The following is a 14,929-nucleotide window of genomic DNA, read 5'->3' as shown; positions in this document are numbered from 1 at the left end:
ACTCTTATATTTCACTATAGAACAGGCATTTTAATTTGCTTAGTTATTATTGTTTTTTTGTAGAAAGCCACAGTTCTTTTTTTTTTTTTTTTTTTTTTTTGCGGTACGCGGGCCTCCTCTCACTGTTGTGGCCTCTCCCGTTGTGGAGCACAGGCTCCAGGCGCACAGGCTCAGCGGCCATGGCTCACGGGCCCAGCCGCTCCACGGCATGTGGGATCTTTCCGGACCGGGGCATGAACCCGCGTCCCCTGCATTGGCAGGCGGACTCTCAACCACTGCGCCACCAGGGAAGCTCACACCGTTCATTTTTTACACAGGTTTAAAGTATAAAATCATGAGTGATTTTGTACCTAGGTTATAGGAACTGTTCTCATTACTTTGTAGTTAGGTTTTATTTAAACTATATAAATGAATTGGCATTCTGCAAAGCAATAAACCAAAAACAGTTAGTGATCATTTCTTAGTAAAGAGTTGGTATTCTAAAAATAAAATAATATGTGAATTTTTAACTGAAGATTTTAATAAAACTAGATAATACCTGTATCCAGTGGATGGAAAGCTAAAAAGAAAATAAATTTGAATACCATGAATAGGCAATGACAACCAAGAAAAAGCAAACTTTTACCAGTAACTGTAAAAAACACGAAGTGTTCTCGGTTTATAAAATTACATTAGGATTAGATTTCACCCGGAAAAAAGCCAGATCCACGTATTTCAGCATTTGAACTTTATCCTGGTTTCTGGTACACAAATCTATGGCTATATAGAGAAAGGACTCCTGGAGGGAGTTAAAAGGAAGGAGAAGTTTGTTTTATATTAAAAGCAATAAGACATAGAGTCAGGTGGAAGATTTTGAAACCTCTTTAAAATTTAATATCCATGTTTTGCTACTTTTTACCTTTACTTTTTTTTAAAAAAGTAATCACATTGTATTTGAATTAGATGATGACTTCTGGCACAGCGTCAGTCAGTCACCTTTGTGGGTAAGTAGTGTGAGTTAGACCTCGTGCTTTTGGGTGGGTCTGAGCCAACTACCATAGTTCTTGAGGGACGGAACTGGGTCCTCTCAAGGGATGGTCTGCCTTAGGTACACTTAAGTCTGAGACTGACGGTGGGGCACCAGTCCATTCTGATGGGGGAGGGAGCTCTTACATCACTGTAACATACGGGTAAAAATTAAAATAACTCTGAGATTCCCGAATCTCTCTGAAGCCCCCAGATCCAACAGAAAAGGAGTCCGGGAAGCACTGCTCTTTTTCTGACTCAGCCTGGAGGAGGAGGTGGTGTCGTGAGATAGCTGCCATAGACTGAATGTCTGTGTCCCCCAAAAGCCCTATGTTGACATCGAACCCCCAGCAGGATGGTATTAGGAGTTGGGGTCTTTGGGAGCTTATAGGGTCATGAGGGAAGACCCGTGCTGAATGGGATTTAGTGCCCTGATAAAAGGGGTCACAGGGAGCTCCCTCACCCCTTCCACCATGTGAGCACAGCAAAAACGCAGCCAGTTACGAAACAGGAAGCCAGCTCTCATCAGACACTGAATCTGCCAGTTTATCTTGAACTTCTCACTCTCCAGAACCATGAAAAAGAAATTTCTCCTGTTTATCAGTCACCCAGTCTGGAGCATTTTGTTACAGCAGCCCCAGCTGACTAAGACAGTAGCTAAGAATGCAAACACTGGAGCCAGTTTATGTAGCTTTGAGTCCTGGCACGACCATTTATGGAGACCAGAGACAAATCAACACCTACTGCAGAGTTCTGAGTGAACTGCTGCACGTAAGTGCTTACGACGGTGCACGGCGCACACTGAGCGGTACGGAAGCGTTAGCGATGAGGATGATTCTCATCTGTGGTGTTCGACGTGGCGTCTGTATAGCTGCATCGTAAGAGCGGGGGCCTGTGTGCAGGGAGTGTGGAGTGGGGAGAGGTGAAAGTCCTCATAAACAAGCTTATGTGGAAATTTCCCAAGGTTCTACCTGTTCTGGGGAAAGAGAAGACGGAGGTCTAAAATCATCTTTATTCAACAAGCACGTGAGTGACAGCACCATCTCCTTCCTCCACGATGAAGGACTGTCTGCCCTGAGACGTGAGGGAGAATTGCTGTGAGCTGGGGTTCCAGGTCCCCCAGGACTCTCCCGGGTCTGCCTCTTACAGCACAGCCCAAGTTTGCTCCAAGTGTCCGGCTACACGAGCTTTATTATTACTCTCCATTAGAAAAGTGACTTTATTTTCTAAACCTCAAACTAAGACTCAAGATCTGACAAGAATGAGTGTAGACATGCAGAATTTAAAAAGTGGGAATGCGTGGTCCTGAGAATCTTAAGAAGTGCACATTTACTGCCTCATGGTGCTTTCTGTGTTTGAAATATTGAACGTTACAACTGGGCTACTTTAGAATAAGTGACGGCAGATTTCGCTACATTGCCACGGTGGTTCTCACTCTTAATTCGTGCTCACATCTTATCTTTATCTAAAAGGAGCTCCTATATTCTCCCAACACACACCTTATCAAGACCAACTTACAATCTTCAAAAAATGCTTCCATCACTCTGAAACTATTCTTTGACTTTAGAAATGCTCACCACGTTGGAATCATCATGCACTTTCTCGCCAGCAGCTCGAGGGCATAGTGGGTTGCGGGTCCTGCCAGCTCTCCAAGCACTGTGCCCACACAGACTGCCAACTCAAGCTCGTTTCCGCGAATCAGGTAGGCCATAGCCAGCTTGCTCAATGAGAAAAGAATTCCTTCAGTTTCATAGATGCTGGGTAGGATCATCATTCCACTATTTCATCTCATAAAGCAGATAAAGTTGTATTAACCTGTAATCGATTATTCTTAGAAAATACTGAGTGTAACATTTGCCTACAGTACTTATGTAAGGGCAACTACAGTTTTCAGATGGAAAAGCTGATAAAGGGACACAGAGCACATTTTATAAGGTCAGAATTTAAGAGTTTTGAACCTCTGCTCACATTTTTGTGATTAATTAATAACAGTCTCTCTGCAGTATCCTCAACATGTCCTTCAGTCTCTCTATCAGAAAAAAAGTTAATTCTTAAAGTCTTCCTTGGTACTGTACAATGACTATCAATTATCCTTTAAGGCCAACATAGCTAAGGATACATGCAAAGTAGAACCCACATCTTTACCTAATGGTTTCCTATTACTTTAGAGGCTCAAATGAAAAATACCTCAAAAACATAACTTGTGAAGAATATACTAAAGTATTTATAAAAATAACTGCTTTCAAAAGTCAGGTATTCTGAGTCCAAGTCCAGTGATTCTTCCCTTTACCACACTACTGCTTCTCATATATGATGAAATATTTAAAGTTAGGTTTTTACAAATACGTCTCTTGTAAATAAAAAGATCTCATAGTCTGTAGAGTTTATCTGTGTTTACTGGGTATGTAATGGCTCAGGCTTGGAAAGCATGCAAAATCCAGATCTTACATAGAAAGTCACTGTGTTATTCCCCCTCAAACATCATGACATATCTTAAGAGCTTTCATTCACATGAGCCACTTTGAAATGTACCTCGATATTATCCACGGCGAGGTGGCAACACGCGGCTAGGACTGCCCGGCCATCCTGAAAATACCATTCCGCCAGTTCTCTGCAGGCTTCCTGCAGGAGTCTAGGAAGAAAAAGTGTACGTACTGGATATAAACACAAGGACTCCATCATAAAAGTGAACTGATGCCTTTTTATAACAAGCTGCTTAAGGGATCAAACAAGATTTAATTTTACATCCTTGGTTTAGGTAGAAAGCCTGATTTGGGGGGAAAATCGGGAAAGCAGTCTTTCTTAGCAGATGAGCTGATAGGCTTCCTGCTCTCCCCTGCAATTTTTCTCCTTTTCAGAAGAAAAGCCAAATTTTCAGAATTTCCCATCCTACGTCAAATAAGTTATGCCTCAGCTACAGGGGCAGTTAATCTTAGAAGAATTACAGGTTGAACAGAAACTTTTCAAGATTTAGGTGGTGACTGGAACAGGGGTGGTGCAATGTTAGATCTTTAAAATGCCAAGTTTAGAAATGGCAGAGAATAACAGCAAAAAACCAGGAAGAAATATGGTAGTCCCAACACATTATTTGCCTGAAATTTTGTGATCATTTTTACTTGTCAAGTGTCCTAAGAGTTTAAATATCCTCTTTCCTAGGGCAATGACAGGAGCTAAGAGAAGACACAGAGGAAGGTAGATTACTAGATTTGAAAAAGGTCAAAAGGCTGGAGAATCCTAATTTCCATTTCTTTTAAAAACGTTAAGTATTTGGATTTCATTTTTTTTAATTTTTAAAAAAAAATTGTATTGGAGTACAGCTGGTTTACAATGTTGTGTTACTTTCTGCTGTACAGCAAAGTGAACCAATTACACGTATACGTATATTCACTCTTTTTTAGATTCTTTTCCCATAGAGGTTATTACAGAGTATTGAGTAGAGTTCCCTGTGCCCTACAGCAGGTCTTTATTAGTAATCTATTTTATATATAGTAGCGTGTATATGTCAAGAGGCCTAGGTGTTGTTCCAGATGCTAATACCAGGGTCATGGATTTTGAGTGATGTCAGGGAGATGTCATCCACGCTGAATCTAGGGTGAAACATTGATAAACAGCACATCTTACTTTTACTTCCTCTCCTCCCCAGCAGGTTTGATCAGATTTTAAGGCTTTAGGTGCTTTATATGCAATTTCTGTACTGCAATGCAGTTTGCTTTTCTGGAAGCTACATAAGACGTGTGGCGGCTGTGTCTATGTGCCTGACATTTCCCTCCTCGTCCAGGGATGGATGCTGCGATGGAACAAGACTGTGGTGAGAAATGCAGCTGAGGACACGAGACAGACAAGTCCTCTACGTGCCAAGAAGGATGAACTGCCTTAAAGGGAAACCAGCCACAAAAAAATATTGATCCCCAACAAAGAATGAATCGCTCACTCGTTAAAGTCTTCCTTGTAGTTATCATCAGAATAAGAAGATCCTTTAGGTGTCGAAACATGGAAGGTTTGCATATTTCCCTCACAAGCAGCCTGGAATTTAATGCAATCTTTAGTTAATCTGTAGCTAACTGTTGATAATGGACCCATTTCAGAATATTCTTTTGAACAAAGTATATTTAAATGATGTTTGAAATTTATACAATTTGGAGATACCCTTAGAATTAAAAAAAAGAACAAAACAAAAAACAAAAAAACCAACCCGTGAACTCTGTTGTATCAACAGAAGCTTCAAGTGAATGGTTACTAGAGTTGTTCAAGTGTATACAACGTTCAGCAGCGAAGAAAAGGCCAGAGTTCAGAGATGCTTGCATGTTTAAAGATCTAAAATAGGTTCAGTGTGGCCAGAGCAAAGAGAGGGTGACTGAAATGTCCAAGAAAGAAGGTCGGGAGGTAGGCAGAAGCCAAGCCATCTACAACTCTGTCCATCACGTGAACATGACCTTCCCCCTCCCACACGCACCCCCCCCAGTGTGTCCAGCCTGTGTCGTTACGTGTTCGTACCTGGGCAACAAGCAGAGCTTCTTTAAGCTGACCTCTTGACATAAAAAAATGGACTAATTTTTTCACATCGCCAATGGCTATGCAGTATGGAATGACATCATCCTTATCTTCCTGGATTAACTGATCAGCTCTCCTAATAAAATAACAACAAAGCTTTTTTTTAATACAACATAGTAATTTCAAGGTTCTCAGTGTGACTGAGATTCTCTGAAGTATCTAAAATTTGCATCAGAATCCACAAAGACTTAGATTTATGATCATATCACATAATGAGGACAAAAGTTTTCTGAAATAGTAAACACTGTTAGTACTTGTTTTCCCTTAGGAAACTACAGATTTTCATATTTGAAATGCACTGAACATTTCAGGTCTTAAAATTAATGTAGCTTAGCTATTAAAATAAGGAATATATCTTTCTGATAAGTGTGATGGGACATCTACTCTCAATTGGATTAATGCATATGTGGGTGTCTACTTCACTAAAGACAGAGAATTTTAAGTGTTTTAGTGAGCACAACAATGACTGGCGAGCCTCTAAATGCAAGTAGCCTAAGAATCATTAAAAAGGATAATTCAATAAAATTTTATTTCACTGTTACTTATAATTAACAAACATGAAATTTATTTCTGTTTTTATTTTTTCCCTACTCACTGTCATAACCAGCTATGTTTTTGCTGTGCTCATATGCTGGAAAGGGTTAAGAAGTTTTGCCCCAAGCGAGGCAAAACTTCTCCCCCAATATGCGAGGGGGAAGCGGGGGCCTGATCTTGGAGATTATGAAGGATATACATGTGTCTGTCTCTGTCTCTCCACATCCATCACTGTCTGTCTGTCTGTCTGTCTCTGTTTCTCTTTTCCTGTATGAAGTCCCCATTACTTTCTCAATGACCAACCTCGTTAATTCCACTCTTAACGTTTAATCTCAGTTTTACTGAAAACTAATCTGGTATATTTAATTTATGCTGGCACCTGCATCAAACTCCATTTCAATTGCCAACCTTTGGGTGGGTGCAGTAGACACTTTTTTATTTAATAATAAAACAACAATTTTATTATTGTTTGCCTAGATCACTGTTAACAGTCTCCAGTTCATGGGGTCACTGGAGTTTTCCCTAACAACCAGGCTTTTACCATCTGACCCTGATTTCCCTGTTATAGCTGTTTAGAAACAATATTCTCTTCCTGGGCATTCAGAAGTAGGATTGAGAGACTGCCGATCAATCTTTCTGAATGGCTGGATGCATAAAACACGAACTTAGGAGTTGCAGGGAGATGATTTTCTGGCCACCATGTGAACTAAGGAGCAGAGAAAATCAGGTGTTGGTTTTCAAAGATACATGAAAAAGACTGTTGTTTCTTAGGTTGAAACAAAATTGCTTTGTGAAATAAATACCCTCTGCTAACCTGACTTTATTAAGGTTTCAGTGGGAGCAATGACATTTACAATCGTGTAGTAATTGTACACACGATAGAAGATACATGAACTTAGAATTACTTTGGATTCTTAGAGCTTAGTCTAAGGAGCCTGCAGTCTGAGGGCTGGAGCTAGCTATGGCTTAACTTATTTGGGGAAAGTAGGTGCTAGGGAATGGTCCACTTTCCCACGGCTAATGCGTTAATCCTTCTGTATTTCATGCTTAGTCTCTGATTGATTTTATTGGTACATGTGAGTTACAGTTGAATTTTTTTCTAAACCATGTCCCATGAAACGAAAACCAAACTTCATTTTTAATGCCAGAAGCAAGGTAATTACTCATTAAATAGTCCTGTGCAGTAACTGGCACATAGTGAGCGCTAAATATTTGTGAAACGAATAGCACAGAACAGAGAGCAGTCTATGTTTCCCCCTCAAAAGATACGTGATGGAAGCCCTGATCCACAGTACCTGTGAATGTGACTTTAAGAGTCTTTGCTGATATAACTGTTAAGATGGGGCTGCGCTGGATTAGGGTAAACTCTAAATCTGATATGACTGGTATCCTTATTAAAAAAGGGGAAAGTTGGACCCAGAGACGCACGGGGGATAATGCCATGTGAAGACTAAGCAGAGCCTGCAGTGCCAAGGGCTGTCGGTAACCACCAGAAGCCGGGGGAAAGCACGGACCTGATTCCTTCTCGGAACCTCCAGCAGGAAGCAACACTGCTGACAACCTGAGAGCCATGAGAGAATACATTTCTGTTGTTCTAAGCACTCAGTTTGTGGTCCTTTCTTATGGCAGCCCTAGGAAACCAATACACCTCAGAAGAAATCCTGTTTATAACATTCTAGAGCAAGGACATCCGGTTAACCTTGTTCAGTGGTAAAACTCTTCTTCATCATCAGAACTACCTTGTACACATGCAGAGGACACGGCAGGAATTAGTGTCCACAGAGAGAATTTCTGAGATGATTTATGGAATGACTATTTCACAAACTTCTGGTAACCTTCAAGAAATCTTACCACTTATATTTCAATAGCAATACATTAACCAGTGAGTATGCTGACTGATCTGTCATTTCCTCCGTCAACATGGGGGAATTTGCCTTCCACCACTGTTCTTATCAGAGGTCAGCTCAAATATAAGAACGCCAAATGACTTATAACCGATTCGTTTAATTTACTGTATCAGGAGATATGAAATTCAGTTATCATTTAAAACAACATAAAAGTAAAAAATCTCAAAGGGTACTAGCATATTTATATATTGCTTCTATTTTAACAAAATGTAAAACATCTGTTTGGACACAGACTCTCTGCCTCACCTCTGCATCAACTTCTTCCAGTATTTCACAGACACCCCTGGCGCAACTGACAAGGCTTTGTCCCACTGGAACAGGAGAAAAGAAAAGCAGAAACATACCCATTTTGATTGTATGGGCTAACTCTTAACAGACTTTTTAAAAAATGAACTCATATTTATAATACAAGTTTTTATTAGAGTGTTTGGATTTCCAGGGATATTTTTTGTATACTATCTCATGCATTCCCTAGAGTATAAGTATTACCATAGTTTAAAATAAAATAAGATATATAAATTCCCTGATTTAGCAGGGAAAATCCCAAGCCTACAGAAAAAGAAAGGAGGTTGGAAAAAGGGGTAGTACATAAAGTATGTAGTTTGAAAAATATACTAACTCACCTTCCCACACAACACCAGAGTAATCTGGTCTATGGTATTCTATGTTCTATTTTCAAAGTCATATATACACTGAAATTTTTATTTCACTGTTACTTATATTTAACAAACACGGCATTTATTTCTATTTTTATTTTTCCCTACTCATTGTCATAATTTTTATTTATTGTCATCTTTCCCTTTATAATTGACATTCCTGTCTTCATATTTAAAAAATTAGACTACTACTAAAAGAAGCTCACTGTTCAATTAAGGCTGATTGTGACTGTTGTTTGAAGACACAGGTTTCACTGAATTCAAGTCTAGAAGGGAACTGAGGAGAAAATATTCTGAAATATCACTACATAAATCAAAACTTCATATTAATTAAGGCTTTCCGAGACAGACAAGTTCTACTGCAAATAAAGCTAGAAAATTGGTAATTAGCCTGAAAATAATAGGTTAGGGAATTTTTAACACTACATTATTTATAATCATGTTTTTGGGGGAAATTCATCTTTATTATAGTAGGGATGAATGGAAGAAAGAAACTGAAATGTAGATGAAATTAACTTTAAAATCACCAAGCTCCTTCAATAAAAACATGTGTTGCAAGTGAAAAGAATAAATGTTTTCCTAATCTCATACTATCAATTTTACAGAAATAGAAGCTATTTGTAAGGTGGTGATCAGGAACAATTATAAGGACACCTATATTTCTAAAGGGTTGTAAGCACAGTTTTTTGGATCATTTAGTCCATTGATGAAACTGCACAACAACAAAATTATTAGTTCCATAAGTAAATGCCTGATTAAATTATCTTGAATTAAATTGGAATTAAATATAGTTTAAAATTATATACACCCAAATATATAACTCAGAAAGATAAAGAATTCCACTGTTCTACCAAATTTATTTATTCTTTTTCTCCTTCACTTTTTTTTTTTTTTTTTGCGGTACGCAGGCCTCTGACTGTTGTGGCCTCTCCCGTTGCGGAGCACAGGCTCCGGACACGCAGACTCAGCGGCCACGGCTCACGGGCCCGGCCGCTCCGCCACATGTGGGATCCTCCCGGACCGGGGCATGAACCCGCGTCCCCTGCATCGGCAGGCGGACTCTCAACCACTGCGCCACCAGGGAAGCCCTCTCCTTCACTTTTGATATTCTTTCTAGAAGTGCCCTGTTAAATAAGTTACTTTTAAGTCATACCTTTATTTCTTCATAAGAAAAGTTTCACACTGCTCCTAAGTTAAACATTTTTTTAGTTTGCAATTCCTTTTAAATAACATTTTTATATGGTACACTTTATTATTTTAGATCAAGCAGTAATTCATTGTTTGTCTCTAATGTATGGGGAAATACAAAGGTGAGCTAAATTTTTTTTAGGAATCAAAGACTAGAGTCGAGGACAGTGGTTCTCACAGGTTAGCTTGTTGGGAAGAGAAGCTGGAGCGCTTAGAAAAACACCTGTCATTGGGCTCCATCCCCCGAGTTCCTGATTCTGTAGGTGTGGGTGGGAAATGCATGTCTAAGGAGTTCCCAGGCATGCTGATACTGCGAGCCAGGACCTCACTTGGGTAACTACTGCTCTGAGGTATATACCCCTGGTATCAGATTGGCAGAGAACCAACCAGACCTGGAAGAAGATAAGCTTGATATTTAGTATCTAACTGAGACTTGGAACACCGTGTGAGACTGCTTGGTTTTGCTTTAACAGCTCATTTTACCTCTCCCAGTTCGACCATCAGCTCACAGTATCTCCGAATCTGTCCTAGTCGCAAGTGTATTTCAGCAGCTTCCTTCAGTCTTTCTTCTTTAGTAGGGGCACCAATACCACCACCAAACTTAGACATCTTGACTGTGGTTAGTTTTTGGGCTTCAGACTGGTTAAGAAGAGAATGAAATTTTCTAAATTTTGTTATGCAACAGTTAGTGCTAACAGATCATTATAAAAGCATTATACGGATACATATTTTATAAGCATATAGCACTGGAAATTAAATATTTTTTAAAATCAATGCTTTTTATCTATAAAATATAATACCTCTTTAAACACAATATTTTGGTGTGGTGAAGAGTAGGGCTTGGATATGCCTGGTGTGGGTGGGAAGAGGCTAAATCCCATTTTCCTTAAAACTCACCAGAAGTCCAGAGGCCAAAAGGTAGTGAGTGATAAAGTGGTATATAACTGGTGAAAAACTATATAATAAATAAATAAATAACTAAAAATAAAAACTAAAAGTTATTCTAATTGGTTTCTATACTATCAATAGGTAACTGTTACAGTCATTAGGTGTTTAGTTTGTGATTGAAAAGGGTACTTCTTTTTGAAAATAGCTGCCCCCTATCACCATCAAATCCACATCCCTGGCATGATTCTCTCCATGGTCTAACAATTAAATAGTCACCCACGGATACTTCATTGCAAATATAAAAGCTTTTTCTTCTTTCTGGTCTCAGGACTGGTTTATTGTTGGAACTGCATATCGCTTCATGTATAAGGTGACTAGTAGTTTTGTACTGAAATTCATTAAGGGATAAAATATGATCAGTTCTAATAAAATATATCCCAGAATACAGCCTAGTAGGACTCTGAGACAAAAATCAGAGTAGTCCATACATACAATCATCTGGTAATAGTGTAAAGGTAAAGCATTTCAAGGGCTTTCCCGGTGACCTTTGAAGAATTTCATGAGATTCAACCTAGGAAAACCATGGCTGCCTTAATCTCTTCCCAAAATAACTGATACTCTCGTGATCAGTTTTTACTGAAGGTTTATGTCCTCAGTGGTCACTTACTTCAGTCTACCAACTCTAATTATATATGCAAAAAATAATTTTCATATTTTAATAGTGAAAAGGCAAAACAATTTTTTGTTTGAGTACATCACATCTGCATACTTTACTTACTGTTCGGAATGTAATCAGATGTTTCAAATGCATTATTCCTTTACAGTAGTTCTGAGGAAGTAAGCTATCATCTTGCCCTTTTATCACAGCAACTAAGTCCCATAAATTGTCACTGCCACCCGGAGGCTAAAAAGTTGATACAGAACATTCAAAGATATAATAATGAATTAAAAACCCCACAGCATTTTTCACCTTTAAAAATAGAATGCAGGCATATCTAACTTGAAAAATTAACAGGATAATAACTATACTCTATCTTATTTATTGTTTCTGGTTTCCATTTGCTTTTTTGTCTGTTAGGCCCTCTGAGATCCTTGTTGGATTAATGCATGCACCCAAATTGTCTATTGAGGACCAGAGGGAAAAAGCTTTATTCGTTGCAAAAGATCCTTGAATCACCCACAGTCCCAACAAAATAGCCTCTATATATACAAATGTGCGTCTATAAGTGTGTGTGGTATAATATGAAAATTTTGGATATTTTCAAATGTATATAGTAGAAACTGTTATAATTTATAAAATAACACTAAATTTAAAATCATTTAAGGTCGGTGGCAAACTTTTTTGATTACATATTTTGTTAGCTCAGAAATAATCTCAGCTATCTATTATCATGTGGAAGGTCACGAATAGTTCTTGAGGTGAAAAGGGTCTTCAAAACAAAACACGCAGTTCTGAAGTGCAAGTAATAATTAAGGAGGAAAAGTTGATTTATTGCCAATAATAAAAGACAATAATATCAAGGCGAGGGCCAGAATAGAAGGTTAGGAAGCATGCTATAAAAGCAGACAAATGGAGACCACACAGCAGCAGCTGACAAGTTAGGAGGTAGATCGGTAGCTGAAGTGCCCTAAAGGCTGTCAGAAATGCTGCTGATTAGTCAATGATTGATTTTATCAGTGTTAGTAGGGTGGAAACAGCAAATTGCCGCCTTCTGTCTCTCTTTTAATGTCTCATTGCCCTCACATCTTATGGACCATTTGCTTTCTTACACTGGGATGACACATGTAAACATGTGATAACTTAATGACAAAAAGTTGTCATGATTCGCTTTGGCTAAAGGGGAAATTTTCACATTTAATTCCTATAATACTTACTGATAAACACTCTGAAAACCATCTTAGTTTTTTCACTCGAGGGTTGCCACTTAGTTTCTCTATCTCCTGTTTGATATCTCTTGACACTTTGCCACACAGCAGAGGAGGCATGCCTTGTTCTACAGCACAATCTGGAGAAGAGACACAACTCAGTGAGAAAACAGCGCTTATAAAATCGTATTTAGAAAGAAGATCTAATACATGCAGAGTTTCTGTACCAGTGTTCCCGATAATTTCTTCCCAGGATCTATCTGCCAGAATATTTATTTGTAAAGGAGTGATTAACGGCGTTAATGACCAGAGTCTCACTGTCGAGTCCCGGGAGCACGAGGCCATAGTGAAGGGGCGACGTGGGTGGCATGTTAAACCTGATGGAAGAAATAACGCCATTTACTAAAGGAAGCACTGAAAAATATGTCTTATTGATGTGTACCTCCTAACCCTTCCGCAGAACTGGAGTTGTGGAGAAGTGTTTTAGATACCATTTCTGTCTTGGCTGAAAACAATACAAGGATGTAAAAAAAGTATTTAGCATCTTCTGTAGATATGAATACAGAGTTGAATAATTATTAGAAAGCAGATGGTCCTGGATGAAAGTGTTGAAATTACATTTCAGTTGGTGTGTCAGCAAGCTGACTGTCATACCCACGGAATACACAGTGATCCATGGATGGGTGGACGTTCTCATTACACGATAAAGAAAGACTTGAGGACCTTGCATTTTAGAATGTCCGGAAATGGGCTTCTCTCCCACACTCAGTCCCGCGCTGCAGTAACTAAGAGGTCACTGGCGTCAAGCACATGGATACAATGACTAGGTTGGGGTTAACTGCTCTCAGTAATCAATTTTTTTTTTTTTTTTTTTTTTTTGCGGTACGCGGGCCTCTCACTGTTGTGTCCTCTCCCATTGTGGAGCACAGGCTCCGGACGCGCAGGCTCAGCGGCCATGGCTCACGGGCCCAGCCGCTCCATGGCATGTGGGATCTTCCCGAACCGGGGCACGAACCCGTGTCCCCTAAATCGGCAGGCGGACTCTCAACCACTGCGCCACCAGGGAAGCCCTCAGTAATCATTTTTGATTCTTCATTTCCCTACTCAACTCCATCAAGGTTTGGGTACTACAAATGAGAGTAAAATCATGTGCAAAAGGTAAGGAATCTGATTTTCCATCCCCAACTCATTTATAGTAAAAAACGTCATACTATATTAAGAAACAAAACATTGCCCCAAATATCCAAAAATAGAGGTAAAGGAATGGCTAACTACGTCATACCTAAGTTATTAAGGATTTCCTGTTTTACAACTTACCTTTGGGGTGATGGTAAGGTAATGGAGAAAAATCCAAGCCATACATGAGAATACGTGCAAGGGTATATCTGTGTGTGTGCGTGCATGCGTGCGTGCGTGCGTGTGTGTGTGTATGTTTCTCTACAGGGATAGAGAGAAAGACACCACAGTGCTAACAAGAGTTATTTTCTGATTATTTCTGATGACATTTTCTATTATCTTCTATGTATTCTGATATTTAAATAGTAAGCATGTATACTTTCTACTAAGATAAATGTTATTTCAAAATGAAACACTGTAAGACTTCTTCAAAAATACTGTCTTGCTCAGAAATTATAATCATTAATATAGCAAAATTTAAAAGTACATGAAAAACACTTTACCGTATACATCTGCACCATGATCGTACACGGTATCCAAACACGTTCCTTCCCGAGTGTCCCACACTTTTATAGTATAGTCCCAGCTGCCAGATATTAGTAGGTATGGGATCTCAGTATTCCACATTAATCCCCGCACAGGTGCCGTGTGTCCTCTAAGAATGTTTATGCATGCGTCTTTAGTATAATCCCAGATTCGAACAGAACTGAAAACAGAATATTATGTATATAATACCATTCAAGTTATAATTTATCTAGAGTATCAGCATATTCTTAATGGAACACAATGATTATTTCTTAGTATATTGAAAAAACATTTTATGTTTCAATATATGTTATGATTCTCTTCTTTACAGCAAATAAAAATGAATTTTATTTATTTTAAAATGAATAATTAACTAGGCTAGAGCCATCCTATTCCAATATTTTTTCCTTACTTTTACTGGTCATTAACCCCTGATACTAAATATATGATTTTGCAGCTTATATGTTTAAAAAGTTGCTTTCTTAAAATAAAATATCCAGAGCAGATAAAGCCAAAGAAAAATATGACTAACAACATGTATACAATAATTTAAGAGCACTCAAATTATTTGTATAACTTGAAAATACAGCATGTATGATGTTGGGTATTATTTGAAAAATCAATGTGTATCTA

The 14,929-nt window shown here is 38.6% G+C and overlaps 1 protein-coding gene across 7 annotated transcripts in view; it reads right to left on the bottom strand.

Annotated features, from left to right (window-relative positions):
* WDR17 (WD repeat domain 17) overlaps positions 1 to 14,929 on the bottom strand; it is a gene marked incomplete at both ends in the record, with an annotated part of 66,827 nt that overhangs the window by 12,229 nt on the left and 39,669 nt on the right. For 4 of the 7 annotated variants that reach the window (XM_079726686.1, XM_079726688.1, XM_079726691.1 and 1 more), the window contains 10 exons: positions 2,583 to 2,722; positions 3,538 to 3,637; positions 4,937 to 5,028; positions 5,500 to 5,632; positions 8,244 to 8,308; positions 10,325 to 10,480; positions 11,508 to 11,633; positions 12,605 to 12,735; positions 12,823 to 12,972; positions 14,275 to 14,477. In XM_079726686.1, coding sequence (XP_079582812.1) covers positions 2,583 to 2,722; positions 3,538 to 3,637; positions 4,937 to 5,028; positions 5,500 to 5,632; positions 8,244 to 8,308; positions 10,325 to 10,480; positions 11,508 to 11,633; positions 12,605 to 12,735; positions 12,823 to 12,972; positions 14,275 to 14,477 — 1,296 coding nt within the window. Of the gene's footprint in view, positions 1 to 538; positions 560 to 2,582; positions 2,723 to 3,537; positions 3,638 to 4,936; positions 5,029 to 5,499; positions 5,633 to 8,243; positions 8,309 to 10,324; positions 10,481 to 11,507; positions 11,634 to 12,604; positions 12,736 to 12,822; positions 12,973 to 14,274; positions 14,478 to 14,929 lie in introns of all 7 variants that reach the window. The other 3 variants (XM_079726687.1, XM_079726689.1, XM_079726690.1) reach the window with 1 other exon arrangement.

Source organism: Hyperoodon ampullatus (assembly GCF_949752795.1).
Source record: "Hyperoodon ampullatus genome assembly, chromosome: 20".
In the NCBI taxonomy this organism is placed as follows: domain Eukaryota; kingdom Metazoa; phylum Chordata; class Mammalia; order Artiodactyla; family Ziphiidae; genus Hyperoodon; species Hyperoodon ampullatus.
This window is presented reverse-complemented; position numbering and strand designations above follow the sequence as displayed.